This window comes from Protopterus annectens, chromosome 9.part0 (genome assembly GCF_019279795.1).
Source record: "Protopterus annectens isolate FY-2018-M chromosome 9.part0, PAN1.0, whole genome shotgun sequence".
NCBI classification, from domain to species: Eukaryota; Metazoa; Chordata; order Ceratodontiformes; family Protopteridae; genus Protopterus; species Protopterus annectens.
Genome location: NC_056743.1, coordinates 164,369,059 through 164,395,908, shown reverse-complemented (window position 1 = coordinate 164,395,908; position 26,850 = coordinate 164,369,059). Strand labels below are relative to the sequence as shown.

Genomic DNA, 26,850 nt, shown 5'->3' with positions numbered 1-26,850 from the left:
GATGTTTCTTGTTTAAAATAAATCTGGCTTTATTACAAAATCTAATCGATTTCTTTGATAGGGTAATGAAAGCACAGACTTGGGGTTACTCTTTATACTCTGCATATCTAGACCTGGATCCTTTTGACTCAATTTTCCATGCAGGAATTATCAGCAAGCTTACTCAACTTAATATTAACCCATATGTCATCCACTAGATGACCAACTAGCTGACTGATGGGACTCGTGTAGTAAGAGTTGGTGGCATGTATTCACTCAAAAGAATGTTACTAGTGAAGTTCCCTAAAGCACTGACTTGGGCATTCATGTTTCTGAAGTTACAGAAGTTAATGGGCTGTGGCTCACTAGGTTCACCAGTGATTTCAAACTAGATGCCACTGTGTGTTCCCCGTGGACATACATATTCTCCAACAGTAGTTTGACAGAGTTAACACGTGGTGTACTGACAACGGACTAATGTTTAATATCAAAAATGTGTTGTCATTTTTATTTGGTAAGCAAGAATCCCCTAGTACATACCACATTTAGGAAACTCCCTTTAAAATCGACTTGGTCATCAAAGATCTTTATGACTTTGTCAGCAATGAGCTGCACTTTGACTTCCATGTTTCAGTCATAGTCAGGAAATCTTTTCTGCTTGGCATATTTAATTTCCAAGGACATATCCACTTTGAATAAGGAAGTAATTTTTCTCTATACTTCATTCTTCATACCCATCATTGAATACAGTTCCATCCTTTGAAATGTACCTCTCCAAGTACCTTGCCTATCTTGAAATGTCTCAAGGATTACTAACAAAGGAGATTACTGGACTAAACTTCCTAATCTATGCTGATAGAGTAAAAACCCACTCACTATTCCTCCTAGTACAGGCTTCTTCATGGTGATCTGTCCTTAGCCCTCTACACTGCAAGACACCCTAATCTACGTGATCTCCTTAACCTATGTAAAACTGTTAGCATCATAAACACTCAACATGGACATTACCCTTCATCGATATGTAAATAGAGTCTACTAGCATGGTAGATATCTAACCCAAGTATTCCCCCCATGGAGCAAACTTCCCTGTCTTTCAGGCATATTAATCCACTGGCTGCTTTTAAAACTGATCATACTGATTGGATGTGTAGTCATAAATTCAGTCCAGGGATATGTAGTATGAAACTCCTTGATCATTGTAAGTATAGTGGGTTTAAACTGACTTGGCTTCTTAATGGTCTTCTTGGCCTCTTGAGTAGTATTCACTTATTAACCCATGAACCTTCATTCCAGAATGTGCCACAAAGTCAAATTTGAACCAAGCTGAAAAAAAATAGGAATTCTGATAGCTGTCCAGAAAGTTCCCTTTGTAACAACAACAGTTGTAAGAAAGCTCCCAAACAAAGCAGACAGCCATCTGTAGTCTGCAAACTGAATATTTTATTACAAAATTAGAGTAAGCACTTTTTTGTTAGTCTGATAAGCTTCCATGTAGAAAGAATGAAATACTAAAATGACTAGATGTATTTCATAGATTCACAGTTTCATACTGGGCTAATGACCCCCTAGGGCCTTTATAAGCCTAGCCATGCGTCCTTGGGAATCAAACCCTGTACCTTGTGTCTGTGAGGTGAACACCTTAACCATTAGGCGAACCCTCAAAAATAGGTCCCAAATTTAATTTTATGATTAAAAAAGACAAATTAATATATACAAATGTCATCATGTGTAATATGGGATATAAAATTTACTAAAAACAATATATAAAACTATGAATCATATGCAAGCAAATAAAAATGTAGATGATGAACCATGCATAACAAATTAATGCTTTAAAGCTCACTTTTCAAGTGATATTTAAAACTTATGTTGACATTAAGACCATGGTTTTGATTCAGAGAAATCCTCTAAACCAATGCTAATCTACTGATGCTGGTTGTTCACTTAGCATGACTAATAGCTTATTACCATATATCTGAGTCGAATACTTGGCTGTCAGACTTGACTACGTTAGAAGTCTCCCTAGGAACCCACATGTTGCTATAGCATAAACATCCCATAAGTACACACACACACAAAATCATACATAAGCAAGCTAACACACCTGGGAAAGCTCAACCTTTTGGAAGTGCTCACCCTCTTGTACACTTCGAAACCTATGCACACACACATTCAGTTGCATTTATGCCTCAGCAGATGTGTAGTCATTTGTCCACATACACACAATCATGGCTCTGCTTGTATGTAACTGCACCGTATGAATCACTCTGACTTGTTACTCTGGAGCTATGAACATTTCTGGGGCAGAGCACATGGCTGATTAGCATTTTCCAGTGCACAAGAATGCTCCATTTTCACATGGCTTCTCCAAAGGAATCTCTGTCCAACTCTTAAAGCCCCTGTGAGGGGGAAACTGTGGCAGTCAAGAGGTCTTTAAATCAAAAAGGCTTACTTTATTGCAGAAACATACCAAGATAAGGTTTCCACATCATGGTAAGTATTTTTGAATCCTACTGCAGGTTTTTTATTTGCATTTAATAAAACTTGATAATGACACACTTCTATATTTTCCGGATTACTCCTCATGAGTACATTAATTGTACTCATTTGTTTGTTTTGCTAATGCATTCTAGATATTCTTTCTCACATTGTACAGTTTGACAACTTTATTAATTATACTTACATGTTGTATGACCTACATAAAAAGAGTTACATACCGTATACTCAGCCAGATAGACAATCTAAGTAGTGACAGAAGTAAAGTGCTCTCAGGGCTATGTTTTTGTTGTTTGTGCTGTAATACCAAGGAATGTTTGACATATTCATAAAGGGGCTGCAAAGCCATACACTTAAAATTCTGTTTTTTAACTTGCCTCACTGAGACACCGACTTGAGAACTATTAAGCATAATCAACAAATCAATATTTATTTTATTGGTGAACTGCAGCTGAGTGCCAATCACTTCTATAATATCATCATGACCTATTAACATATTTCACTTTTTCTGTATAAATTTGTTAGATGCTGTCAGGGTCAACATCAAAGGTTAATTCCATGGATAAACATTTATCTGCTCTGTTACCTCTTGATTCCTAGCTTTTTCCAGTAGCCACTTTGCCACCCATGATGGATGTTTTAACAGCCCTGTACTCCAGAACTTGTGCAGCTGCATTTTCTCTGTCAAGTTTTTTGTAGTGACATACTTGCTTTTATACTTCGATAACATGTTAAAAAAATGTGTGTATGTATGTATGTGTATATGTATATATATATACACACACACACACATATATATATATATATATATATATACATATATATATATATATATATATATATATATATTTATACACACACACACACACACACATATATATATATATATATATATATATATATATATATATATATATATATATATATATATATATACACATGTGTGTGTTCTCAACATGCAGCTCTCCATATGTTAAGGGTATGTACTTTTTCAGTACAACAACCCATTACTTCCTGTCACTTTTATATCTGCAAGTAGTTGTACTACTGCATTCTACAGCTTTAAAAATACAAATATCCAGGAAAATAACTGAGTCACTATAAAGTGTGATACTAAATTTCAAGAAATTAAGGCTGTGTTTTAAATAAACCAAACACATGTAAACTTGCATTCACTGTCAATACAAATACATCTTCAGTAAACAAACAAAAAAGCAAATGTTATGCTTCCAAAAATATATATTTCTGTAAATGTAGTGTTTCCAGAGAGACGATACAGGAAGGTCAGTGGGGCTGTTATGGCCCCCATTTGTACCAGTCTCTCAATGAATATGAAGGATGTCACTCTTGTTTATAGCTGAGATTGTGTGCAGCACCATTATTTGTAATAATGAGGATACGAGACTCCCTCCCCACCTTCCTTTAGGCTTTTGTGATTAATTATGACATATGAAGGATTTTGTCTCTGAAGTGGAGAAGGACACTTAGTTCTCCTCCTTCTCTAATAACTCTTCTTTAGAAAGACTTTGAAGCTCATGGAGTGGCCTTATGATTTTATAATTATTCTCTCCTTTCCAGAAAAATTGATCCATGCATGTGGGTTGTAAACCATTCTGGGTCATCAGGAGTGTTATGTTGGAAGATGGAAGCACCCTTCTTCTGCTCCACTGCCCCCCCCCCCCCCCAAGAAGGCAGACACCCTATACATGTCCTCTCAGATTGGAGTAAATCTTTTGCCAAACATCCCTAAGCTGCATTCAGATGTTCATCGTGTTACACTGCTGCAGTCATTACACTTGGGTTATCCTGTCATCAGGCGGTCCCGCAGTCGGCCAGAGTTTCAAAGTCTTGGTCTGACGTCAGTTGCTGTTGCTTCTTCCCTGATGTCAGTGCGCCAGGGATATATATGATGCATCTGACGCCATTTTCTTCAGTCTTTCTTGCAGAGCGGTGCCCGAAGCAGAAGCAGTTCGCAAGTGCCAGTCGGCCGACTCCTGAGATTTTCGAAGTCGAATTTCAGATCCGAAGTAAGGACCCCGTTGGGGAAACTTTTTTCTTGCCTTAGAGCGATGTCAGAAAAAGTTAATAATTGTATTTCTTGTGGGAAGCAAATACCTCATAAGGACTTCCACTTTTACTGTATCCCATGCCCAGGCCCTGATCACGACGTCACTAGTTGTCGGATTTGGGCTAGATTTAACAAACGCACTATAAAAATTTTTTTTGATTTTGCTTTGCGCTACTTTGGCCGAAGTTTCAATTATACTATGCCGTCGGATCAACCGACGACTACAATACCGAAAAAACACAAGGATAAAGACAGGCATCCAAGGTCCAAAACCGACGAAACCTCTTCTAGGCCAGTCGCCGGTTCGCGGTGAGGCACTTTCGCAGCCCCTGACACCCGCTACCTCAGAGCCACAGGCCGCCTCTGACTCCCACGTGGAGACAACTAGGCCTCTGGAAACTCAAGGTATTGGGCCTACAGAAACTAATCCCTCAGATGGGTCCAGAGCCGCTGAGCAGGCATCGGCTTCTGAGGGTGTTTTCAGACCTTCACAACTTACCATTAAAACAACAGCCAAGACAAAAGTACCATTAAAGACAAAGAAACAAGTACAGCATTCTCCTGGACAGTCCTGCATGCCTAAGAAACAGATGCTTAAAATGGCAGAAGACCTCCTTGCTCTAATCAGGGGTTCCCATCCCCCTCCTGAGAAAAGGCCTAGGCAGGATACAGACTGAGTCCTCTGATCAAGTTTGCATTTCCTCTGATTCCTCTTCAGATCAGGGATACTGTCTACCCCCCTATGAGGACTCTGATGCTGAAGAATCTATCCCTTCAGCCTCTCCTCCTGAGGATTATTCTTGGTATGTAAAATACCATGAGGGAGCATTTCCATTGGGAAAGTCAGGATTACTCAGAATCCAAGAAGAGGCTCAGGGATTTCCTTTATTGCCTCAGCACAGGCCCCTGGCTATTCCGCCTGTGCTAGATATTGTGGATGATGTGTTCTCTGAATCCAGCTTATCTCCTGATTCTTTGCCCCCTGCACCAGCCAAGCCGGATAGGTATTATAGAGTCCCTGACTCTCACAAGTTTCTTTATAAAAATCCTTCTGCTGATCCAGAAACTATTTCCCAGGGTCCAAAAGGGGTTAAGGCTTCCATTGCAAAAAATCCAGTACCCTCTGACAGAGATTCCAGAGCTTTGGATAGATGGGGGAAGGAAGTATACACTTCTGCAACTTTAGCAGTAAGAGCTTTAAATTACCGGTTTCACATGCTTAAGTACCAACAATATTTAATGGCTCAGTTAAAACAGAAAATGCTTGCAAGCTCAGAAGCTCCTGATTGTAAAGAAATGCTGGATTTATTGCATGCAGTTGAACAGGTCGGAAAACATACTCTGCAATGTGGTTTTGATTCTTTAGCGGCCTTTTGTACAGCCGCCGTTACAGGTTCTGTGATTCGAAGACATGCTTGGTTAAAAGAACAGAGTTTACCTGATCATGTTAAGGCAAAATTATTCGATGCTCCTTTACAGCATGATACCTTGTTTGGTGTTAAGGCAGAAGAGGTGTTAAAGAAAATGGAGGTTAAAGCTAAATCTATGCAAGGATTTCTTACAGGTACAGCCACCTCGATTCAGCAGAAATTGGCCAACAAAGAATTGTTCCTTTCCAGTGTCAGACAGGCCACAGAGAGGCAGATACTGACGCCCAAGAGGCAGATCTCAACCCCAAGGCTCAAACAGACAACGACAGTGGGGCACCTCAACCCTAAAAGGAGGTGAGGACAAGTCTCAACCTTACAGGAAACAGTGACAATGACTTTCCCCTTCATACGCCAAGCACTTCCCTTTTGGAAGCCCCTTAGGGGGAAAACTAGCACTTTTTTCTCAAAACTGGAAAACAATCACCCAAGACAAATGGGTTCTGAATATTGTGTCTCAAGGTTACAGGTTCCACTTTCATACTTTACCAAGGCTAAAAGGAATGCCAGACATGCCACAAAATCAATGGGCAGAGGCACAAAAACAAATTTCGGCCCTCATGGACATGAGAGCTATTCAAAAAGTACCACAACAGGAACAAGGACAAGGATTTTACTCAAGACTCTTCCTGGTCCCCAGAAAGGACAAAGCCTGGAGGCCCATACTAGACCTTTCAATTCTAAATACTTACCTGGATATTCCGAAATTCAAAATGTTGACATTACAGCAGCTTCTTCCCATGCTGGGCAAGAAGGCTTGGCTTGTTACTCTGGACCTCAAAGAGGCATACCTGCATGTCCCTATCAGACAAAATTGCAGAAGATATCTCAGATTCAAAGCTGGTACAATGCACTACCAATTCTCTGCACTGCCCTTTGGCTTATCTACTGCGCCCAGGGTCTTCACAAAGTGCCTGGCACCAGTCATTGCATTTTGCAGACAAAACAGAATTCAAATATATCCATACCTGGACGACTGCCTCATTCAAGCAGAGACAAAGGACATTCTTCTACAGCATCTGGCGTTTGTAAAAAGGTTGCTAATTTCTCTGGGGTACACAGTAAATGAAAAGAAGTCAAAACTAGTGCCCTCACAACAGATTATATTCCTGGGTGCCAGCTTAAATACAACGGCCCAGATGGCTTACCTCACGCCAGACAAACAAGTTCAACTAACTCAATATTTTCAGTTACTGGCAGAAAAGTCCCATCTCCCTGCAAGAAAAATTCCGCAGGCCCTGGGATTCATGGCATCCTGCATACTACTAATACCATATGCCAGACTGCATATGAGGAAATTGCAATGGTACCAAAAAAGTGTTTGGACTCAACACTCTCGCAGTTTAGAAGCAGTAATACCAATGATTCCCTGCCTACAACAGGAGTTTCGATGGTGGGCACAGGCATGTCACTTAAACAAGGGTCAGCCTTTTACCCTACCCACAGCCAGGCAGACTCTAACAGGTGCCTCGGATTACGCCTGGGGAGCACACATGGCAGGAAAATGCATTCAGGGCAAGTGGACCACAGACCAGATGCATCTTCACATCCATCAAAAAGAGATGTTGGCTGTTCAAAATGCCCTAACAGCTTTCAAGGACCTTCTGCATCCAGGACAATTATTATTAAAGACAGACAACACCACAGTAATGTGGTACATAAACAAACAAGGGGGCACTCATTCTTATCCCCGATGCAGGCAAGCCATGACCTTGTGGAACACCGCTCTAACGTATCAAGTTCACCTGCAAGCACAATTCCTGCCAGGAAAGAAAAATACTCTGGCAGACGACCTAAGCAGAAATATCATGCACCCTCACAAATGGAAATTGAATCCACAAATCTTCAGCATGGTAATGCAAAAATGGGGATGCCCAGACATAGATCTTTTTGCCTCCCCCACTGAATTGCCAACTACAAAAATTCTGCACAAGGACTTCTCACAAACAAGCATGGAAAGTGGATGCTCTTTTGTTCAGCTGGAAAAACCTAAAAGTTTATGCCTTTCCACCACTGCCTCTCCTTTCAAAGGTACTCCTAAAAGCCAGACAAGAAAAAAACACACATGATCCTGATTGCTCCAGACTGGCTACGCCAGCACTGGTACCCTATCTTAAGGAACTTAGCTCAAGGCCCACCATGGATTTTGCCTCAAATTCCGCACCTTCTGACTCAACAAAACAATCAGATCCTGCACGGTCAGCTCAAAACCCTAAACCTGGCTGCATGGCAGATTCATTAGTCAAACAGGAAACCCCTCTCTCTAAAACTGTTATGGATGTCATTTTAGAGGCCAGGAGGCCTAGCACCAGGAAAACTTACTCAGAAAAATGGAAGATATTCTGCGCCTGGAACCGGGCTCAAAGCCTTGAACCTCTTGTTCCAAACATTCCTCAGATTTTACAATACTTAACTGAGATGCTGGACAGAGGCCTATCCTTCTCATCAATTAAGATCCACACCTCTGCCATTTCAGCACATTACAACACGGATCCTCCTTTATTCTCTCATCCCTTGCTAAAGCAGTACCTCAGAGGGGCTAAAAACATAAGGCCACCCCGGAGAGCACCAATACCAACTTGGGACCTCAATTTCATTTTGGAAAAACTGACCCTACCACCTTTTGAGCCAGCCAATACAGCCGATCTAAAATTTTTATCATGGAAAACAGCTCTGCTCCTGGCAGTAACTTCAGCACAAAGAGTCTCAGAGCTACAGGCATTAATGGCAGTGGAACCTTTTATAATTTTTCATCAGGACAGGGTTTCTTTAAGGACAAACCCTACCTTTATGCCAAAGGTGGTATTTAGTGTGGCTCTTAACCAAACCATCCATTTGCCAACTTTTTATCCAAACCTCCAGAATAAAGGGGAGAAACTTCTGCATTCTTTGGACATACACAGGCAGCTACGCTTCTGCTTGGACAAAACAAAAGCTTTCAGGAAAACTGAGCAACTGTTTGTAGCATATTCTGCAGGATTACAGGGCAAGGCTATCTCAAAGCAGACTATATCCAAATGGATAGGACACTATTCATTACTGCTACACACAGCATGGAAAGTCAGTCCCAAATAACTTTAGGCCACATTCCACCAGGGCAACAGCCACTTCAACAGCCTTTCTCAGAGGAGTACCTACCAAGGAAATTTTGGAGGCTGCAACTTGGAGTTCAATGCACACCTTTACCAACCACCTGCCTCTTTACTCTAAATCCAGAGCAGGATTTGCCACTGCAGTTCTGCAGGGCCTCGTAGCCATCCTAACTCCTTATAGACCAGCCACCCAACCTTAGCTTTGGGATTCTACCCAAGTGTAATGACTGCAGCAGTGTAACACGATGAACATAGTACAGTTTTGTACCTTACATAAATGTAGATGTTCGAGTGTTCACACAGCTGCAGTCCAGGTTACCCTTCCTCCATCCCCTCTGAACTAGCTGGACTTGTCTATCCTATACAACCTTTGTGGTGTATTTGCTTGTAACTGAAGGTATTGTTTTTATTTTATATATATATTTTTTATTAGTGATATGTATTGCCTACCTACTTGGGGGCACCTGACATCTGGGGCAAGAAAAACTGAAGAAAATGGCATCAGATGCATCTTATATACCCCTGGCGCACTGATGTCAGGGAAGAAGCGACAGCAACCAACGCCGGACCAAGACTTTGGAACTCTGGCCAACGGAGGGACCGCCTGACGGCAGGATAACCCAAGTGTAATGACTGCAGCAATGTGAACACTCGAACATCTACATTTATGGTAGGTACAAAACTGTACTTTTGTTGCCTTTGGTCTGTCATAGGACCAAGAGACCACAGCATTTTGCCACTCTGCTTTCACATAAAGATTCAAAAGCTTTTCGTAGGTGTGGTAAGAGTGTATACACTAATAGACTGTTGGAGAACTTCCTGAATTTGACCCTAAGGTAGATGTCATACAGACCCTGGCTACAGCTTCTGAGGGGACTTTCAGTTTGCCCATCTGTAGCATCAGGTTTGTGTATCCTGTGGCAAAAGGTGCAATTTGTGGCATATATTTGCACAGGAAGGTGTTCAGGTAGTGCTGTATCAATGAAGAACCTGAGAACAATATCTAGAGGGCAGAGTTCCATTTGAAGGATTAGGGGGAGACTCATGGGCTTGTCTTACCAAGATCTGGTTGTGGGTCTCCTGAAGAGGAAGTATACTAGTATCACTCTAGGGGACCTTTATAATACTCCTAAATTTCCCTCCTCCTTTTGTTTTCCTAGACCAAGCCAGTCTAAAAAGAGGGAGGTATTTATGCGTTACCTGAGTATCCCCCCGATATCAGTCAAGTCTCCCAAGAAGACAACATCACTGTCTCTGCCACAACAATCCTGACTGTCATCTGTAACTACTTTTGGTGGAGAGTGGTATTCTGTCAGCTCACTTTGGCTTGGAGCACTGTCACAAAAGATCAGTAGGTCTCTGACACGATCAACTTAGACACATACTGGAGCTCAAAAGTACTCTCTAAAAAAGAGCCCAAAGTCTGCTTCAGTGGAGCTGTTAAGCTAGGTGTAGACCCTGTTCCTGAAATGGGTCATAGGGAGTGTTAGCTCCCCTTCAGAGCTAGAACATAGTGGAAATAACAGTTTCCATCCCATTCTGGACCTCGGTGACGTGTACCTGCTGATCTGATTCATTTCTTTATGAACGCCGACCCCATTGCTGCTTCTGGCAATGTGTTTGGTGTCACTGGCAGTAACTGATGCCTTTTTGACACATCAGCACTTTGGATCAACACTGGAGGTTTCTCCACTTTGCTGTAGGCAGTAATCACTTCCATTACAAAGTGTGTCAACTGTCAATTTATTCAATGTCCAATACATTTGATTGTGGTTCTGAAGATCGTGGCTTGAGTAGTTGCATTTCATATGGCTGACCTCAGCTGGTCCTATGTTTCCTTTGTTCATGCTTAACGTGGTCAACTTTTTATTTGCACAAACCTTGCCCTGATTTAAACACATGAGCCTGCCTGGTGACCTACTAGTTACCAGCTGTGTTTCTTGCACCTTGGTTGCCAGCACAACAAACATTGAGTGCTGTTCTCTTGTGCTCAAGGGCTTTTTTGTATTTTTATACTATTCTGAATATGTTTTTAACAGTAATTGATATCTTAAATAGTATTTGCAGGAACTCAGCAAACAAAATACAGCGGCATGAGTCTCTTTGCACGAAATTACAACTTTTTTGCCTTTTAAACTTGAGATTTACTGTCTGTCTACCAGATTTGCTGTAAGGTGTTTGAAGCCATTTTAAGAACAACCAACAAGTCATTTTTTGTTTCTCGTTTTATGTAAGCAAATGTGGGATATCAATTAATATAAAAGAAAACACATTAGTATCACAAATGCAAAAGTTTTGTCTTCCAGTTAATTATAAAATAAACGAGTGTTTAATTTGTTTGTCTTTCAGATTTCTCTAATTTGTGCCAGCTTCATGATATGGAAGAATAGTGATCCACACAGCATGGGTATTGAAAGAAGTGTCATTTTTGCTAGCTCTCTTATCCTGTGGGAGGGGTGGGGATTCAGACAAAGGACTACTTGTGATTGGTGGAAACCAGTGACAGTAGTCCATAGGAATGCGCATATGTAATGCATATGTTGAATTGGGTAGAACTTTATAGGTTCATAGGTAGGTACTAGGCTATCTGTCCAAAGGCATTTATAAGCCTAGCCGGAATGTGTTGGCTTTCGCCGCCCCCTTAGATTAGTTCCCTGTGCCTCTGTCCAGCAGAGCCACTGAATTGATCCCCGGGGTAAACTTCCTGTTTCCCATCCACTCGTCAAGGTTTCTCTTGAAGAGTGTTAGTGAGGAGCTCTGCCTAATGTAGATTGGAATCTTGTTCCAGAGCATGGGAAATCTCTGAGACAGGAATCTATCCCTCCAGTACTTCCAATTTATTGTTGTGGTGAGGTTTAGATCCCTAGAGCGTGTGGTTCGAGGGGATATGGTTTTCTTTAGGTGGAGCATGTCCATCAATTCTGGGTTAGACATGGCCTTGTATGTCAGGCAGCGATCACCTCTGAGCAGACGGTTTGCAAACAGAGTATAGCTGGAGTTTCTTCAGTCGAGCTGCATAGGGCATCTGTTTGAGGCCAGTGATCCTCTTCGTGAGGTACTTCTGTGTTCTTTCCAGCTGTTGCAGGTGTCTGGTAAAGTACATCCCAAATGGGGCGTTGTACTCTATGATGGGTCTGATGAGTGATGCGTAGAGGGGCACAATGATCTCTCTTGATCTGGATGCAAACCCTTTTGTGATTAGGTGGGCCACATAGATTTTCTAACCACTTTGGCAATGCGATTATCAAAGGAGAGATTACTATCTACTTGGGTCCCAAGATCCCTTATTTCGTCTTCCATATTTAGGGGGCTACCACCTATGTGGTAATTTGTGGGTACTTTGTTTTTTCCAAAGGGAATGACTATGCACTATTTGGCATTAAGTTTGAGGCCATGGTTTTGACACCAGGTATCTGTCTCAATGAGGCCCTTTTGGAGGATGTCTGTGTCAGCTGGAGAATCAATTATAGCCCCTAGTTTGCAGTCGTTGCAGACTTGCTCAGCCATAGTCCTCCTGTGCTTGCCTGTACCTCTGAGAAGTATATGCCGAACAGGAGGGGTCCTAGGACTGAGCCCTTGGGAATGCCACTTGTAACTGGTTTAGAGTCAGACTTAGCTCCCACAGCTCTTATGTGGGTTCTGTCTGTGAGCCAGTTGGAAACCCATCTCATGACACAGGGGTTTATGTTCAGGCTGGTGAACTTGTCTGTAATACCAGAATTGGTAATGGTGTTGAAGGCATTTGTGAGGTCTAGGTAGGCTGTGTGTACCACCTTTCCCTCATCTATAGCATTGGTAACTGTCCCAAAGAAATCCACCAGGTTTAGGAGGCATGATCTGCCCTTAACAAAGCCAAACTGGGTAGGGTCCAGTGTTTGGAGGTTCCCAATTTCTCTGTTAAAGCGACCCATGATGATGCACTCCATAGCCTTGCAGACCAAGCTAGTCAGGCTTATAGGGCGATAGTTCCCGGGGTCTGTTGTGGCTCCACCTTTGTGGAGTGGAATAACCGTTGCTGTGCACCAGTCTATGGGCACGTAGCCTGTGGAACGGCTGAGTTTTAACCGTGTGTTTAGGTGAGGTGTTAGTTCATCTTTGAGCTCATGTAGGATGCAGCCTAGGACACCGTCCGGTCCCATTGATGCTGTGTTTTGGGCTTTGGAGAGGGCTGTTTTAACCTGAGTGCCTGTGATTTCAGGGGCACTACATTCTACTGGTATGGTTATGGGCCCTTTTGGGGGTGAGAGGGGGGTGAAGTTTGCACTGAACCTGTCTGCCAGGATGTTGGCAGTATTGGTCAGTTCAGTGTATTTTATGCCATTCTGTACTAATCCAAGCAGATCTGGGAATTGCCACTTAGATTCTTGACCTAGCTAAAGTATGTTTTGTGGTTATCTTTGGAGTCCTTGGCAATTTTTCTTTCGAAGCTAGCCTTGGATGATTTTATGAGGCATCATAGTTTCTTGCTGATACTGATCAGGGATGCCTTCCCCTCTTGGGATTTTACTCTTTTTCTGTACTAGTTTCCTCCTCCTTTTGTATAGCTTGTTTATGGCAGGGGTCCACCAGACTGGTTTCCTTTTCTTGGAGGAGTGAGTCTTGGTTTTGCTTGGCATAGCACGATCCATGCATTCTTGTAGGTGCCTGTAGAGTGCATTAGTAAAGGATTTTGCAGCTTGGGCAGTGTTATCCTTTAGTATGGGGGATTTGAAACTTTCCACCTTGGTCTTAAGTAACATGAAGTTTGCTTTTGAAAAGTTTTTCACGGTGGATTCTTTGACTGGGGGTGTGGGCGGAATGTGGATAACCAGAGTGATTAGTTTATGGTCAGATCTAACCCGCGAGGGGTTGACCTCCGGTGTGGGACACCGGTCGCCCATGTTGGTGATGACCAGGTCCAATATGTTGTCACCTCTGGTGGGGGTGTTGACCAGTTAATCCAGGGCGTTTGAGTTTATAAATTCTAGGAAATGTTGGGCAAGGGAGTTAATACTTGAGTAGATGTCCTTCAAGAATGCAACTGCAGTTCTTACAAATGGGTTGTCCTGCCTCAGGCAGCCCTCGGTCGGCTGGATTCCAAAGTCTGGGTCCGACGTCGGCTGATGTCGCCTCCTCCCCGACGTCAGAGCGGCTGGGGTATAAAAGCATCAGCCGACGCCATCTTCTTCAGTCTTACTTGCCGCGCGGTGCCCGAAGCAGAAGCAGTTCGCAAGTGCCGGTCGGTCAGCTCCTGTGTTTTTCGTATCCGAAGTCATCAAAAAAGCTAAGTACCCCGTTGGGGATCTTTTTCTTGCCTCAGCCGATGTCAGAAAAAACTGAAAAAGTTAATAACTATTTGTCTTGTGGTAAACAAATACCTCATAAGGATTTCCATTCTTACTGCCTCCCCTGCCTTGGCCCAAACCACGACGTCTCGGCCTGTGCTGCCTGTGCTTGCTTCAATAAGCGCACCCTCGGGGGCCGGGCAGAGTTTGCTGAAGACTTTTTTGGCGACAAATTCTGCTATACCATGCCGTCGGAACAACCGACACCTCATATTTCCAAAAAACGGAAGGACCGGGACCGACATCCTCGGCCCGCGACTTCCACCGACACCACGCCAAAAATTACCGCGAGTGCATCAGTCTCTTCTGAGGCGGTTGTTCCACCGCTCCGGACCGACGACACCGCTTTACAGATCACTCCGGCCTCGGAGCCTGCGCCGGTGCCAGTGGTTGATTTTCCTCCAGATTCTGAAGCCCAAGATTTACCGGAGACCATACCAGTGGACAAGGTTACTCCAGCACGTGGGGCAGCTAGGCCCCCTATGTCTATGTCTATCAAGGCCTACACATGTGCTAAGGCTGCTAGCCAGGCTAAGTCTCACCCTCCTAAAGCTCTGCCTCAGCCCACTACTGATAAACAAATCATGTCTTTAGCTGCAGATTTAATTTCTTTAATTAGAGGCTCACAGGCCCATCCTGACAGAGGATTTCAGCCACCTTCTGACAAAAGGCCCAGGGTTGAGCATACAGACACCCTTTCTTCAGATGAAGCCTCTGGTGACTCTGATCACTCAGATAGCCAGGAAGAGTCCTTCCAGGCCTACGAGGATTCAGATGCGGAGGATTCTATCCCCTCTGCCTCTCCTCCTGAGGATATTTCTTTTGGGGAAGTTCTTCACTCCATGAGGGAGCACTTTCAGTGGCAAGGCCAGGAATTCTCCGATTCCAGGAAACTGCTTCGTACCTTCCTTAAGTTACCCCAACACAGGCCTTTAGCTATCCCTCCAGTGCTAGATGTTCTGGATGATGTGTACTCAGATTTGAGTGCTTCTCCTAATTCTCTCCCACCTACTCCTGTCAAGCCGGACAGATACTACAGGGTTCCTGAAACTCACAAACATTTCTTTAAGGCCCATGCTGTTGATCTAGAAACAATTTCCCAGGGGCCCAAAGGGGTGACAACATCCACGACCAAGAATCCTTTGCCCTCAGACAGGGAAGCTAGGTCCCTGGAGAGGTGGGGCAAAAAAGTTTTATACCTCAACCACACTGGCTATGAGAGCCCTCAGTTGCCCTTTTCATATGTTTCAGTATCAGGATTTCTTGATGGATGATTTGCAGAAAAAGTTAGCCTCTCCTGAGCCTTTAGATAGAAAGGCCTTGCAGGATGTGGTTCACAACACACAGCAGGTTAGCAATAATTTTCTTCATTGTGGATATGATGCATTGGAAGCTTCATGTAGGGCAGCTATGACAGGGGCCGTCATACATAGACATGCATGGTTAAAAGAACAGCCATTACCAGATCATGTTAAAGCAAAGCTTCTAGATGCACCTCTGGAAAAGCACAAGCTATTTGGTACTAATGCTCAGGATGTGTTGAAATCAATTGAGGAAAAGGCTAAATCAGTGCAAACAGTCAAGGATTTCCTCCAGGTTCAGCCTCCTAGGTTCAGCAGGAATTGGCCTTCTAAGAACTTGTCCTTTCCGGACACTGACAAGTTTCAAAGGGGAAAAACAGGCGTGCCCAAGGAAGAGGGCAATATAGAGGCTCCTACAGGGGACGTCAATGGCAACTGACTAATCAGAGAGGTGGCGCGGGGACTTCCCCTGCCCCACAGGGACAATCGCAATGACTTGCCTTTGACACCGCCGACCAAGGCTCAAAGAGAAGCACCTTTAGGCGGAAAATTATCCTTATTTTCAAAAAACTGGCACATTTTAACAAAGGACAAATGGATTCTGGACATAATGGACCAAGGCTACAGGTTCCACTTCCATACTTTACCAACAAGACAAGGCATGCCAAACCTGCCACAAAATCAAAGGGCAGAGGCATTCGAACAAATTTCAAAGCTGAGACAAATCAAAGCAATAGAAAAGGTTCCTCCTCAGGAACAAGGCCAGGGATTTTACTCAAGACTGTTCCTTGTTCCAAGAAAAGAAAAGCAATGGAGACCTATACTGGACTTGTCCGCTCTACAACACTTTTCTCATTGTACCAAAATTCAAAATGCTGACACTACAGCAACTCCTTCCCATGCTGGGCAAGGGGTCTTGGCTGGTTACTCTGGACCTCAAGGAGGCATACCTGCATGTCCCAATCAGACACAGTTGCAGAAGATACCTCAGATTTCTTGCAGGGTCAGAGCATTATCAATTCTCAGCATTGCCTTTTGGCTTATCTACTGTGCCCAGAGTATTCACGAAATGCCTGGCATCAGTAATTGCACATTGCAGACTCCAGGGGATACAAATATACCCTTACCTGGACGACTGCCTTATACAAGCGGACAGCAAGCAAGCCTTGACAAAAAACTTGAATTATGTCATTCACTTACTACAGGCTTTGGGATACACAGTCAACTTACAAAAATCAAGACTACTGCTATCCCAACAAATAACTTTTCTAGGAGCCAAACTAGACACAGAATCTCAAATGGCTTACCTCACAGAAGAGAAGCAAGAACTACCACATTACTTCAAAAGCCTAGCAAAGCTCACCCAGATGACTGCAAGGAAAATCCTGCAGACCCTGGGTTTCATGGCATCTTGCATTCTACTGATTCCACTGGCAAGACTACACATGAGAAAACTACAATGGTACCTAAAAAGTTTATGGTCTCAACACAACCACAACTTAGAAGCAATTATCCCACTCATCCCATGTCTACAAAGAGAATTTTTGTGGTGGGCCCAAGCAAGCCAGTTAAACAAAGGTATGCCTTTCAACAAGCCTCAAACAAGCCAAACCATTACAACAGACGCCTCAGACCATGGATGGGGGGCGCACATGGAGGACAGATGTATTCAAGGGCAATGGACTCCCCAGGAAGTACATCTGCACATCAATCAAAAAGAGATGTTAGCAGTAATGCATGCAATCGAGGCCTTCGGAAAATATCTTCAGCAAGGTCATCTACTAATAAAGACAGACAACACCACTGTTATGTGGTACATAAACCAGCAGGGAGGTACTCATTCTTACCCCCTTTGCAGACTAACAATGACTCTTTGGGAAAAATCCCAGAAACTGAACATACAGCTACAATCCCAGTTTGTTCCACTCTTGACTCAGCACAATTACAGGACGGTTCATCCCAACCTGCAAACTCTGCAGCTGACAGCTTGGAGGGTCCCATGATTTCTCCCCATATCTCTCTCCAAGAAAGTTCAACAGATATTATTAGAGGTGCGCAGACCTTCCACCAGAAAAGCTTATTCAGCCAAATGGAAGAGATTCAGCATCTGGAATACCAACAAGGGACAGGATGCATCAGTAATGAACATCCCACAGATATTGGAATACTTGGCAGACATGCTGCATAATGGACTTTCCTATTCTTCCATAAAAATACACGCTTCAGCAATTTCAGCAAGATACAACACTGATCCTCCTGTGTTCTCACATCCTTTGCTAAGACAATTTCTAAGAGGGGGTAAAGAATATCAAACCTCCCAGAAAACCACCAGTGCCTGCATGGGACCTCAATTTCGTGTTGGAAAAATTAACTCTTCCTCCCTTTAAACCAGCAGCATCTGCAGAATTGCAATTTCTTTCCTGGAAAACAGTTTTCCTGTTGGCAATAACCTCAGCAAGAAGAGTTTCGGAGATACAGGCCCTCATGGCAGTACCTCCATTCCTCATTTTCCATCAGGACAGGGTTTCTTTAAGAACCAATCCTTCTTTTATGCCAAAAGTGATATCCAGGGTGTCTCTAAATCAAGCAATTCACCTGCCTACTTTCTTCCCCAATCCTCAAAATAAAGGGGAAAAGCTGCTGCACACTTTGGACATTCACAGACAAGTACGCTACTACTTGGACAGAACAAAGGCCAACAGAAAGTCTGACCAACTATTTTTAGCTTACGCTCCTGGAGTACAAGGAAAAGCAATTTCCAAACATTCAAAATGGATTGGACAGTGCATCAGATTCTGTTATTCCTTCCATGGAAAGGGTGTGCCAGCCAATGTCAGACCACACTCCACCAGAGCTACAGCCACCTCCACAGCCTTCCTAAGAGGGGTGGCTACAAAGGACATTCTAGAAGCTGCTACATGGAGCTCTGTGCATACATTTTCCAAGCACTACAACCTCCCTTTATATTCCAGATCCCGAGCAGGCTTTGCTTCGGCAGTCCTGCAGGGCATTTTAGCTACACCATCCTTATCTTAGAGCCTACCACCCCCAGCTTGGCTATGGTATTCAACCCATAAGTAAGGACTGCAGTTGCATTCTTGAAGGACATAGTATAGTTTTGTACCTACCATAAATGTAGATGTCCGGTAGATATGCAACTGCAGTCAGGTTTTCCCTCCCTCCTTCCCCTCTGTGCATTGGGTCCACTTTCCTCCTTTTATACTTGGCTGGGGATATCTGTTATGGTGTATCTGTTTATTGCTATTGTGTATGTCTGAAATTTTTTTTATCCAGTTCTAATTTTAGCCTTCCTTGGAGGGCACCTGGCATCTGGGGCAAGAAACACTGAGGAAGATGGCGTCGGCTGATGCTTTTATACCCCAGCCGCTCTGACGTCGGGGAGGAGGCGACATCAGCCGACGTCGGACCCAGACTTTGGAATCCGGCCGACCGAGGGCTGCCTGAGGCAGGACAACCCATATGTAAGGACTGCAGTTGCATATCTATCGGACATCTACATTTATGGTAGGTACAAAACTGTACTTTCTCCCAGTTGATCTTTGGGTAATTGAAATCAATCAATATCAGGGTGTTTGGTAGGACCTTTTGGTTCCCAGCATTTCCAGAAATGTGGAATGGCGGTTCTGGGACATGGTGGGTGATCTGTAGCAAGATATAATTTGAATTGCAGTTCTGCCCATTGTTAGTTGCATGTGGATGATCTCTGAAGCATCGTGCTGTGCCACTAAACTGGAGGTGTGGGTATCCTTGATGAATATTGATACGCCCCCGCCTTTTTTATTTTGGTCCAGGTTTTGTAGCCGAAATGTATGGTATGAGTTGTAGCCTGGTAGTGCTGGGGTGCTCTCTGGAGCCATAAACCGTTATTGCACATATATCGATTTCCTCCATACTGAGGAGTGCCTTGAGTGCATGCATTTTGAGGTTTAGACTTCTGGCATTGAGTAGCATTACCCTAAGTTTTAGGTAGTGAATCCAAAACAGCCCTCTGTATGTTTCAGGATGGTGCAGGGCTGGGATGCTGTTATCTCTGCTCACGTTCCCTGACTGTTACACTAAGAGTTTCCCATTCTGAGGAGTTGAAAATGGGACCCTGGCTCAAATGGGCAGTCACCTGATAATCAAGAAGGTGGTTCTTGGAACCAGTTCTGCAGTGAGAACAGGAAACGGTTCTGCAGTGAGAGCCCAAAACTTTAAAGATTTTTGAAAGATTTTAGTAATTTGGTATATTCATGATGTTTTTTTTTCTAACACTTAAAAAAAATCCCAAAGAGAAAACTAGGTAAATAGAATATATGCTGTCCTAGACTAGGTTTCGTTAGATCTTGATTAGTTGTGTTTTAACACATTTCTGATAACAAAGCACTTTCAAACAGCATTTTTGTTGGGGGTGATGCTTTCCTAGTCTTCAATGCAGTGGGTTGTTCCCCACTGCATGCCTGCTGCTGTGATAATCAGTTTTTTGTTTCTTTTCTGAATAATCAGTATTTTGTTGAACTGGCAAGATACGTTATTTGTATCACTCCCAGCTGAAAAATTGACTGGCCCCCAGATTTTACAGATGTCTTGTAATGAGAAGGTCCATACCGATGTATATCAGTCTTGGCTTTGGCTCACATGTGATAACTAAATAGCAACAGCCCCCCTCTCAAACACACACACACAGTGTAAGACATCTTGTCCAGTGGTATGCAGTACCCACACACACACACACACACACACACTCATACAGGTGTACAGTATGGAAAAGTACAGATGTTCATCGTGTTACACTGCTGCAGTCATCACACTTGGGTTATCCTGCCGTCAGGCGGTCCCGCAGTCGGCCAGAGTTCCAAAGTCTTGGTCCGGCGTTGGTTGCTGTCGCTTCTTCCCTGACGTCAGTGCGCCAGGGGTATATAAGAGGCATCCAATGCCATTTTCTTCAGTCTTTCTTGCTGTGCGGTGCCCGAAGCAGAAGCAGTTCGCAAGTGCCGGTCGGCCGACACCTGAGATTTTCAAATCGAATTTCAGTCTGAAGTCTTCAATAAAGCTAAGTACCCCATTGGGGAACCTTTTCTTACCTCAGTCCGATGTCAGAAAAAGTTAACAATTGTATTTCTTGTGGGAAGCAAATACCTCATAAGGACTTCCATTCTTATTGCATTCCTTGCCTGGGCCCCGACCACGACGTCACAGGTTGTCGGTTTTGTGCTAGGTTTAATAAACGAACTATCAAACATCGGTTTGATTTCGCCCGACATTACTTTGGTAGGAAATTTAATTATACCATGCCGTCGGAGCAGCCGACGACCGGCATGCATAAAAAATGCAAGGATAAGGGCAGGCAGCCTAGAACCAAGCCAGACTCCGAGGCCCCTGCTGGGCCTGTCGCCAGTTCTCGGGTTTTCAGTGAGGCACCTATGCAGCCCCTGACGACCACAGAATTAGAACCCCAGACAGCTTTGGATTCACAAGCAGAGAGTACTAGGCCGTCGCAGCCATCTTCATTAGGCCCTTCCGACTCCAGAGCAGAAGGAGATTCTGGTGCAGTAGAAACGCCTTCGGTTGCAGAAGGTGTCTTCAGACCGACTACACTCACCATTAAATCTTATGCTAAGCTTAAAACTCCATTAAAACCTAAAAAGACTGCACATCAGTCTCCAGTTCAAGGCCCCATGCCTAAGAAACAGATGCTTAAGATGGCTGAAGATTTGATTACCCTAATCAGGGGTTCCCATCCCCCTCCATATAAAAGGCTAAGACAAGAGGAGGATTATGCTTCCTCTGAACAGGTTTCAATTTCCTCAGATTCTTCTGAGGAACAGGATTACTCTTTTCCCCCTTATGAAAATTCTGATGCTGAAGAGTCTATTCCCTCAGCATCTCCCCCTGAAGACTACTCCTTTGGGGAAACTTTACATACCATGAGGGAACATTTCCACTGGGAAGGCCAGGATTACTCTGATTCTAAGAAAAGGCTCCAAGAGTTCCTTTTACTACCCCAGCACAGACCCACTTGCTATCCCTCCAGTTTTAGACATTGTGGATGATGTCTACTTAGATTCTCGTCTAAATCCAGACTCTCTACCTCCTGCTCCAGCCAAACCAGACTGATACCTGACTCACACAAATACCTTTATAGAAGCCCTATTGCTGACCCAGAAACAAATTTCCAGGGTTCCAAAGGGGCTAAGGCTTCTATGGCTAAAAATACTGTACCCTCTGAAAGGGATTCCAGAGCACTAGATAGATGGGGAAAGAAGGTATACACCTCAGCTACTCTAGCTATGAGAGCATTAAATTGCCAGTTTCACATGCTGAAATATCAGCAATTCCTAATGTCTCAATTAAAACAAAAAATGAGCACACATTCTGAACAGTCTGAATTCAAGGAAATGCAGGATCTGTTGCATGCAGCTGAACAGGTGGGCAAACATACTTTACAATGTGGATTTGATTAATTGGAAGCTTCCTGTAGAGCAGCTGTGACTGGGTCTGTCATACGTAGACATGCTTGGTTAAAAGAACAAACCCTGCCTGATCGTGTTAAAGCAAAATTATTGGATGCACCTTTACAGCAGGATGTCTTATTTGGTGTCAAAGCAGAAGAGGTTTTAAAAAAATGGAGGATAAGGCAAAATCTATGCAGACGGTCAAAGATTTTTTACAGGTTCAACCCCCTCGTTTCAGCAGAAATTGGCCAACAAAAAACTGGTCCTTTCCAGCTTCAGACAGACCACAGAGGGGCAAATACAGACACCCAAGGGGCAGAGGTCAGTCACATGACTTAACCCTCAAACTGCCAAGCAAATCTCTCTTGGCAGCTCCCTTGGGAGGAAAATTAGCACTTTTTGCAGACAACTGGCACATCATCACAAAAGACAAATGGGTCCTAAACATTGTCTCACAAGGATACAGATTCCACTTTCACACCTTGCCAAGGATAAAAGGAATGCCAAACCTGCCACCAAATCAATGGGCAGAGGCACAAAAACAAATTGCAGCTCTCATGGTCATGAGAGCCATTCAACAGGTACCTACACAGGAGCAAGGACAAGGATTTTACTCAAGACTCTTTCTAGTCCCCAGAAAGGACAAAGCCTGGAGACCCATTCTGGACCTTTCATTTCTGAACACTTATCTGCAAGTACCCAAATTCAAGATGCTAACACTACAGCAGCTTTTTCCCATGCTGGGCAAGAAGGCTTGGCTAGTAACGTTGGATCTCAAGGAGGCATACCTGCATGTCCCTATCAGACAAAATTGCAGAAGATACCTCTGTTTTATTGCAGGTTCAACCCATTATCAATTCTCTGCACTGCCCTTTGGCTTATCTACTGCTCCCAGGGTCTTCACAAAATGCCTGGCACCAGTAATTGCATACTGCAGACAAAGAGGAATTCAAATATACCCATACCTGGACAACTTCCTTATTCAAGCAGAAAGCAAGGACATTCTTTTAAAGCATCTGGCGTTTGTCAAACACCTTTTAAGTTGCCTAGGGTACACAGTAAACGAAAAGAAATCAAAACTAGTGCCTTCACAGAACATAATATTCCTGGGTGCCAGCTTGAATACAACGGCCCAGATGGCTTATCTCATGCCAGACAAGCAACAACAGCTGACTCAATACTTCAAAATAATGGCAACAGAGACCTAACTCCCTGCAAGAAAAATTCTGCAGGCCTTGGGATTCATGGCATCTTGCATACCACTAATACCATTTGCAAAATTGCACATGAGGAAATTACAATGGTACCTGAAAAGCCTATGGACTCAACACAGCCACAGCTTGGAAACAATGATACCACTCATTCCCTGCCTTCAACAGGAGTTTCTATGGTGGGCACAGGCATGTCACCTCAACAAGGGTCAGCCTTTTACCTTACCCACAGCCAGGCAAACTATAACAACAGATGCATCGGACTATGCCTGGGGAGCACACATGGCAGGACAGTGCATTCAGGGCAAATGGACTACAGATCAAAGGCATCTGCATATCAATCAAAAAGAAATGCTAGCTGTACAGAATGCCCTAACAGCTTTCAAGGACCTCTTACATCCAGGACAGCTGCTAATAAAGACAGACAATACCACAGTAATGTGGTACATAAACAGGCAAGGGGGCACACATTCCTACCCTCTATGCAGGCAAGCGGGCACACATTCCTACCCTCTATGCAGGCAAGCAATTACCTTGTGGAACACAGCACTGTCTTACCAAGTTCAATTACAAGCACAATTCCTGCCAGGAAAGAAAAACACATTGGCAGATGACCTAAGCAGAAACATCATGGATCCCCACGAGTGGAAACTAGATCCACAAGTATTTGCAATAACTCAAAAATGGGGATGCCCAGACATAGATCTGTTTGCCAACCCCCAAAACTACCAACTTCAAAAATTTTGTACAAGGACATTCCATCCACAAGCTTGGAAAGTGGACGCCCTCTCATTCAGTTGGAAAATATTAACAGTGTATGCCTTTCCTCCACTGCCTCTTCTAGAAAGGTACTGCTGAAAGTCAGATTAGAGAGGCCACAAATGATACTCATTGCACCAGACTGGCCACGCCAGCACTGGTATCCAATTCTAAGGAACATGGCCCACGGCCCACCATGGATTTTACCACAAATTCCTCACCCGCTCACCCAGCGAGACAATCAGATTCTACACAGCCAGCTCAAGACTTTAAACCTTGCTGCATGGCAAATTACCTAAACAACCAGCCAACATCTCTATCCAAAGCTGTTATGGATGTCATTCTGGAGGTCAGGAGGCCCAGCAGCAGGAAAACTTATTCAGACAAATGGAAAAGATTTTGAGCCTGGAACCAGGCAAAAGGCCAAAATCCCCTTGATCCAAACATTCCTCAGATTCTACACTATTTAACTGAGATGTTGCACAAAGGACTGTCCTTTTCATCTATTAAGATGCACGCCTCAGCAATTTCAGCTCATTACAACACGGATCCTCCTTTATTTTCACATCCACTCCTAAGACAGTACCTCAGAGGGGCTAAGAACATAAGACCGCCCAGGAGAGCACCAACACCTACTTGGGATCTCAACTTTGTTCTGGAAAAGCTTACACTGCCGCCCTTTTAACCAGCTTTTTCAGCTGATTTAAAGTTTCTGTCATGGAAAACTGCCCTGCTGCTAGCAATAACTTCAGCTAGAAGAGTCTCAGAGCTACAGGCACTAATGGCAGTGGAGCCTTTCCTCATTTTTCATCAAGACAGAGTCGCTCTACAAACTAACCCTTCCTTTATGCCAAAGGTGGTATCCAGTGTGGCCCTAAACCAAACCATTCATTTACCCACCTTTTTCCCAAACCCCCAGAACAAAGGAGAAAGACTCCTGCACTCTTTGGACATTCACAGGCAATTACGTTACTACTTGGATAAAACTAAGGCTTTCAGAAAATCTGACCAGCTCTTTGTATCCTATGCTGCAGGATCACAAGGAAAAGCTATCTCAAAACAGACCATTTCAAAATGGATAGGACATTGTATATGTTTCTGCTACACACATCATGGGAAACCGGTACCTGCTAGCATTAAGTACCACTCCACCAGGGCTACAGCTACATCAATAGCCTTTCTCAGGGGGGTACCAACCAAGGATATTCTGGAAGCTGCAACTTTGAGTTCAGTGCACACCTTCACCAAACACTATCACTTACCTCTATACTCTAAGACTAGAGCTGGCTTTGCCACTGCAGTTCTGCAGGGCCTACTAGCTTCTTCAAACCCTGTTTAACTCCACCACCCATCCTTAGCTTTGGGATTCAACCCAAGTGTGATGACTGCAGCAGTGTAACACGATGAACATAGTACAGTTTTGTACCTACCATAAATGTAGATGTTCGAGTGTTCACACTGCTGCAGTCCAGGTTACCCTCCCTCCATCCCCTCTGACCTAGCTGAACCTTTCTATACCTTTCTATCGGATACAACCTTTGTGGTGTATTTGCTTGTAGCTGAAGGTATTCTTCGTATTTTCTTTACATGTTTTATTGGCAATATGTAGTGACCACCTACTGGGGGGCACCTGATATCTGGGGCAAGAAAAACTGAAGAAAATGGCGTTGGATGCCTCTTATATACCCCTGGCGCACTGACGTCAGGGAAGAAGCGACAGCAACCGACGCCGGACCAAGACTTTGGAACTCTGGCCTACTGCGGGACCGCCTGACGGCAGGATAACCCGTGTGTGATGACTGCAGCAGTGTGAACACTCGAACATCTACATTGATGGTAGGTACAAAACTGTACTTTCTGAATATGCATACATGGCAGTGTGGTGATAAAAATAAATGCTTTAACATTGCTACATGATTGTTTACTTTCAATATTAATATACCATTATGTATAATTTTTTTTTTTTTACAGGTCAACCCTCTGTGATAGTGTCTTCACAAGAAATTCTTGAAGTTGGCGATGAAGCAAGCCTGGTTTGCGATGCAGTGGGATTTTATCCACAAGAGATTTTTATTAAGTGGTTCAGGAGAAAACATGGGGAAGACACTGAACTATCAACAAATGAATGTCTTATGAGCCCAATTAAGCTTCCCAATGGAACATTCAGTAGATCTCTACAGGTTACTGCACATGCCACATCTGACGATGTGGAAGCAACGTTTGTCTGTGCAGTACAACATCGATCTTTTGACAAAGAATTCTTTGCTACTGCATCACTAATTGTTAAAGGTAAGAGAGTATCTTTATTTTTTGCAAAATTAAGTCAGATTTTAGAAAGATGTAGGTTATTAAGAAATTTACTAGATTGCCCACTCCCCCAGCAATGCATGAAGAGAAGGGCATTAGATGTTCGTGTTTCACTGTTGCAGTCATCACATTAGTGTTATCTGCTGCAGTAGCCCTCAGTTGGCCTGATTATCAAAGTCTTGGGTCCTGCGTCAGTTGCTGTCTTATCTTCCATGATGTCCGGTAGTCAGGGGTATAAAGCATGCAGCCAACGCCATTTTATCAGTCTTTCTTGCCGTGCAGTGCCCGAAGCAGAAGCAGTTCGCAAGTGCCGGTGGGACGACTCCTGAAATTTTCGTTTTTTTCAGATCCGAAGTCTTCAGCTAAGCTAAGTACCCCATTGGGGATCCTTTTTCTTGCTCTAAACTGATGTCAGTAAAAGTTAACAGTTG

At 43.6% G+C, this 26,850-nt stretch overlaps 1 protein-coding gene across 1 annotated transcript in view; it reads left to right on the top strand.

Annotated features, from left to right (window-relative positions):
* Positions 1 to 26,850, top strand: part of LOC122810504 — a 947,661-nt gene that overhangs the window by 177,817 nt on the left and 742,994 nt on the right. The window contains exon 3 of the mRNA XM_044082086.1: positions 26,084 to 26,401. Within this exon, the coding sequence (XP_043938021.1) occupies positions 26,084 to 26,401 (318 nt within the window). The remainder of the gene's footprint in view (positions 1 to 26,083; positions 26,402 to 26,850) is intronic.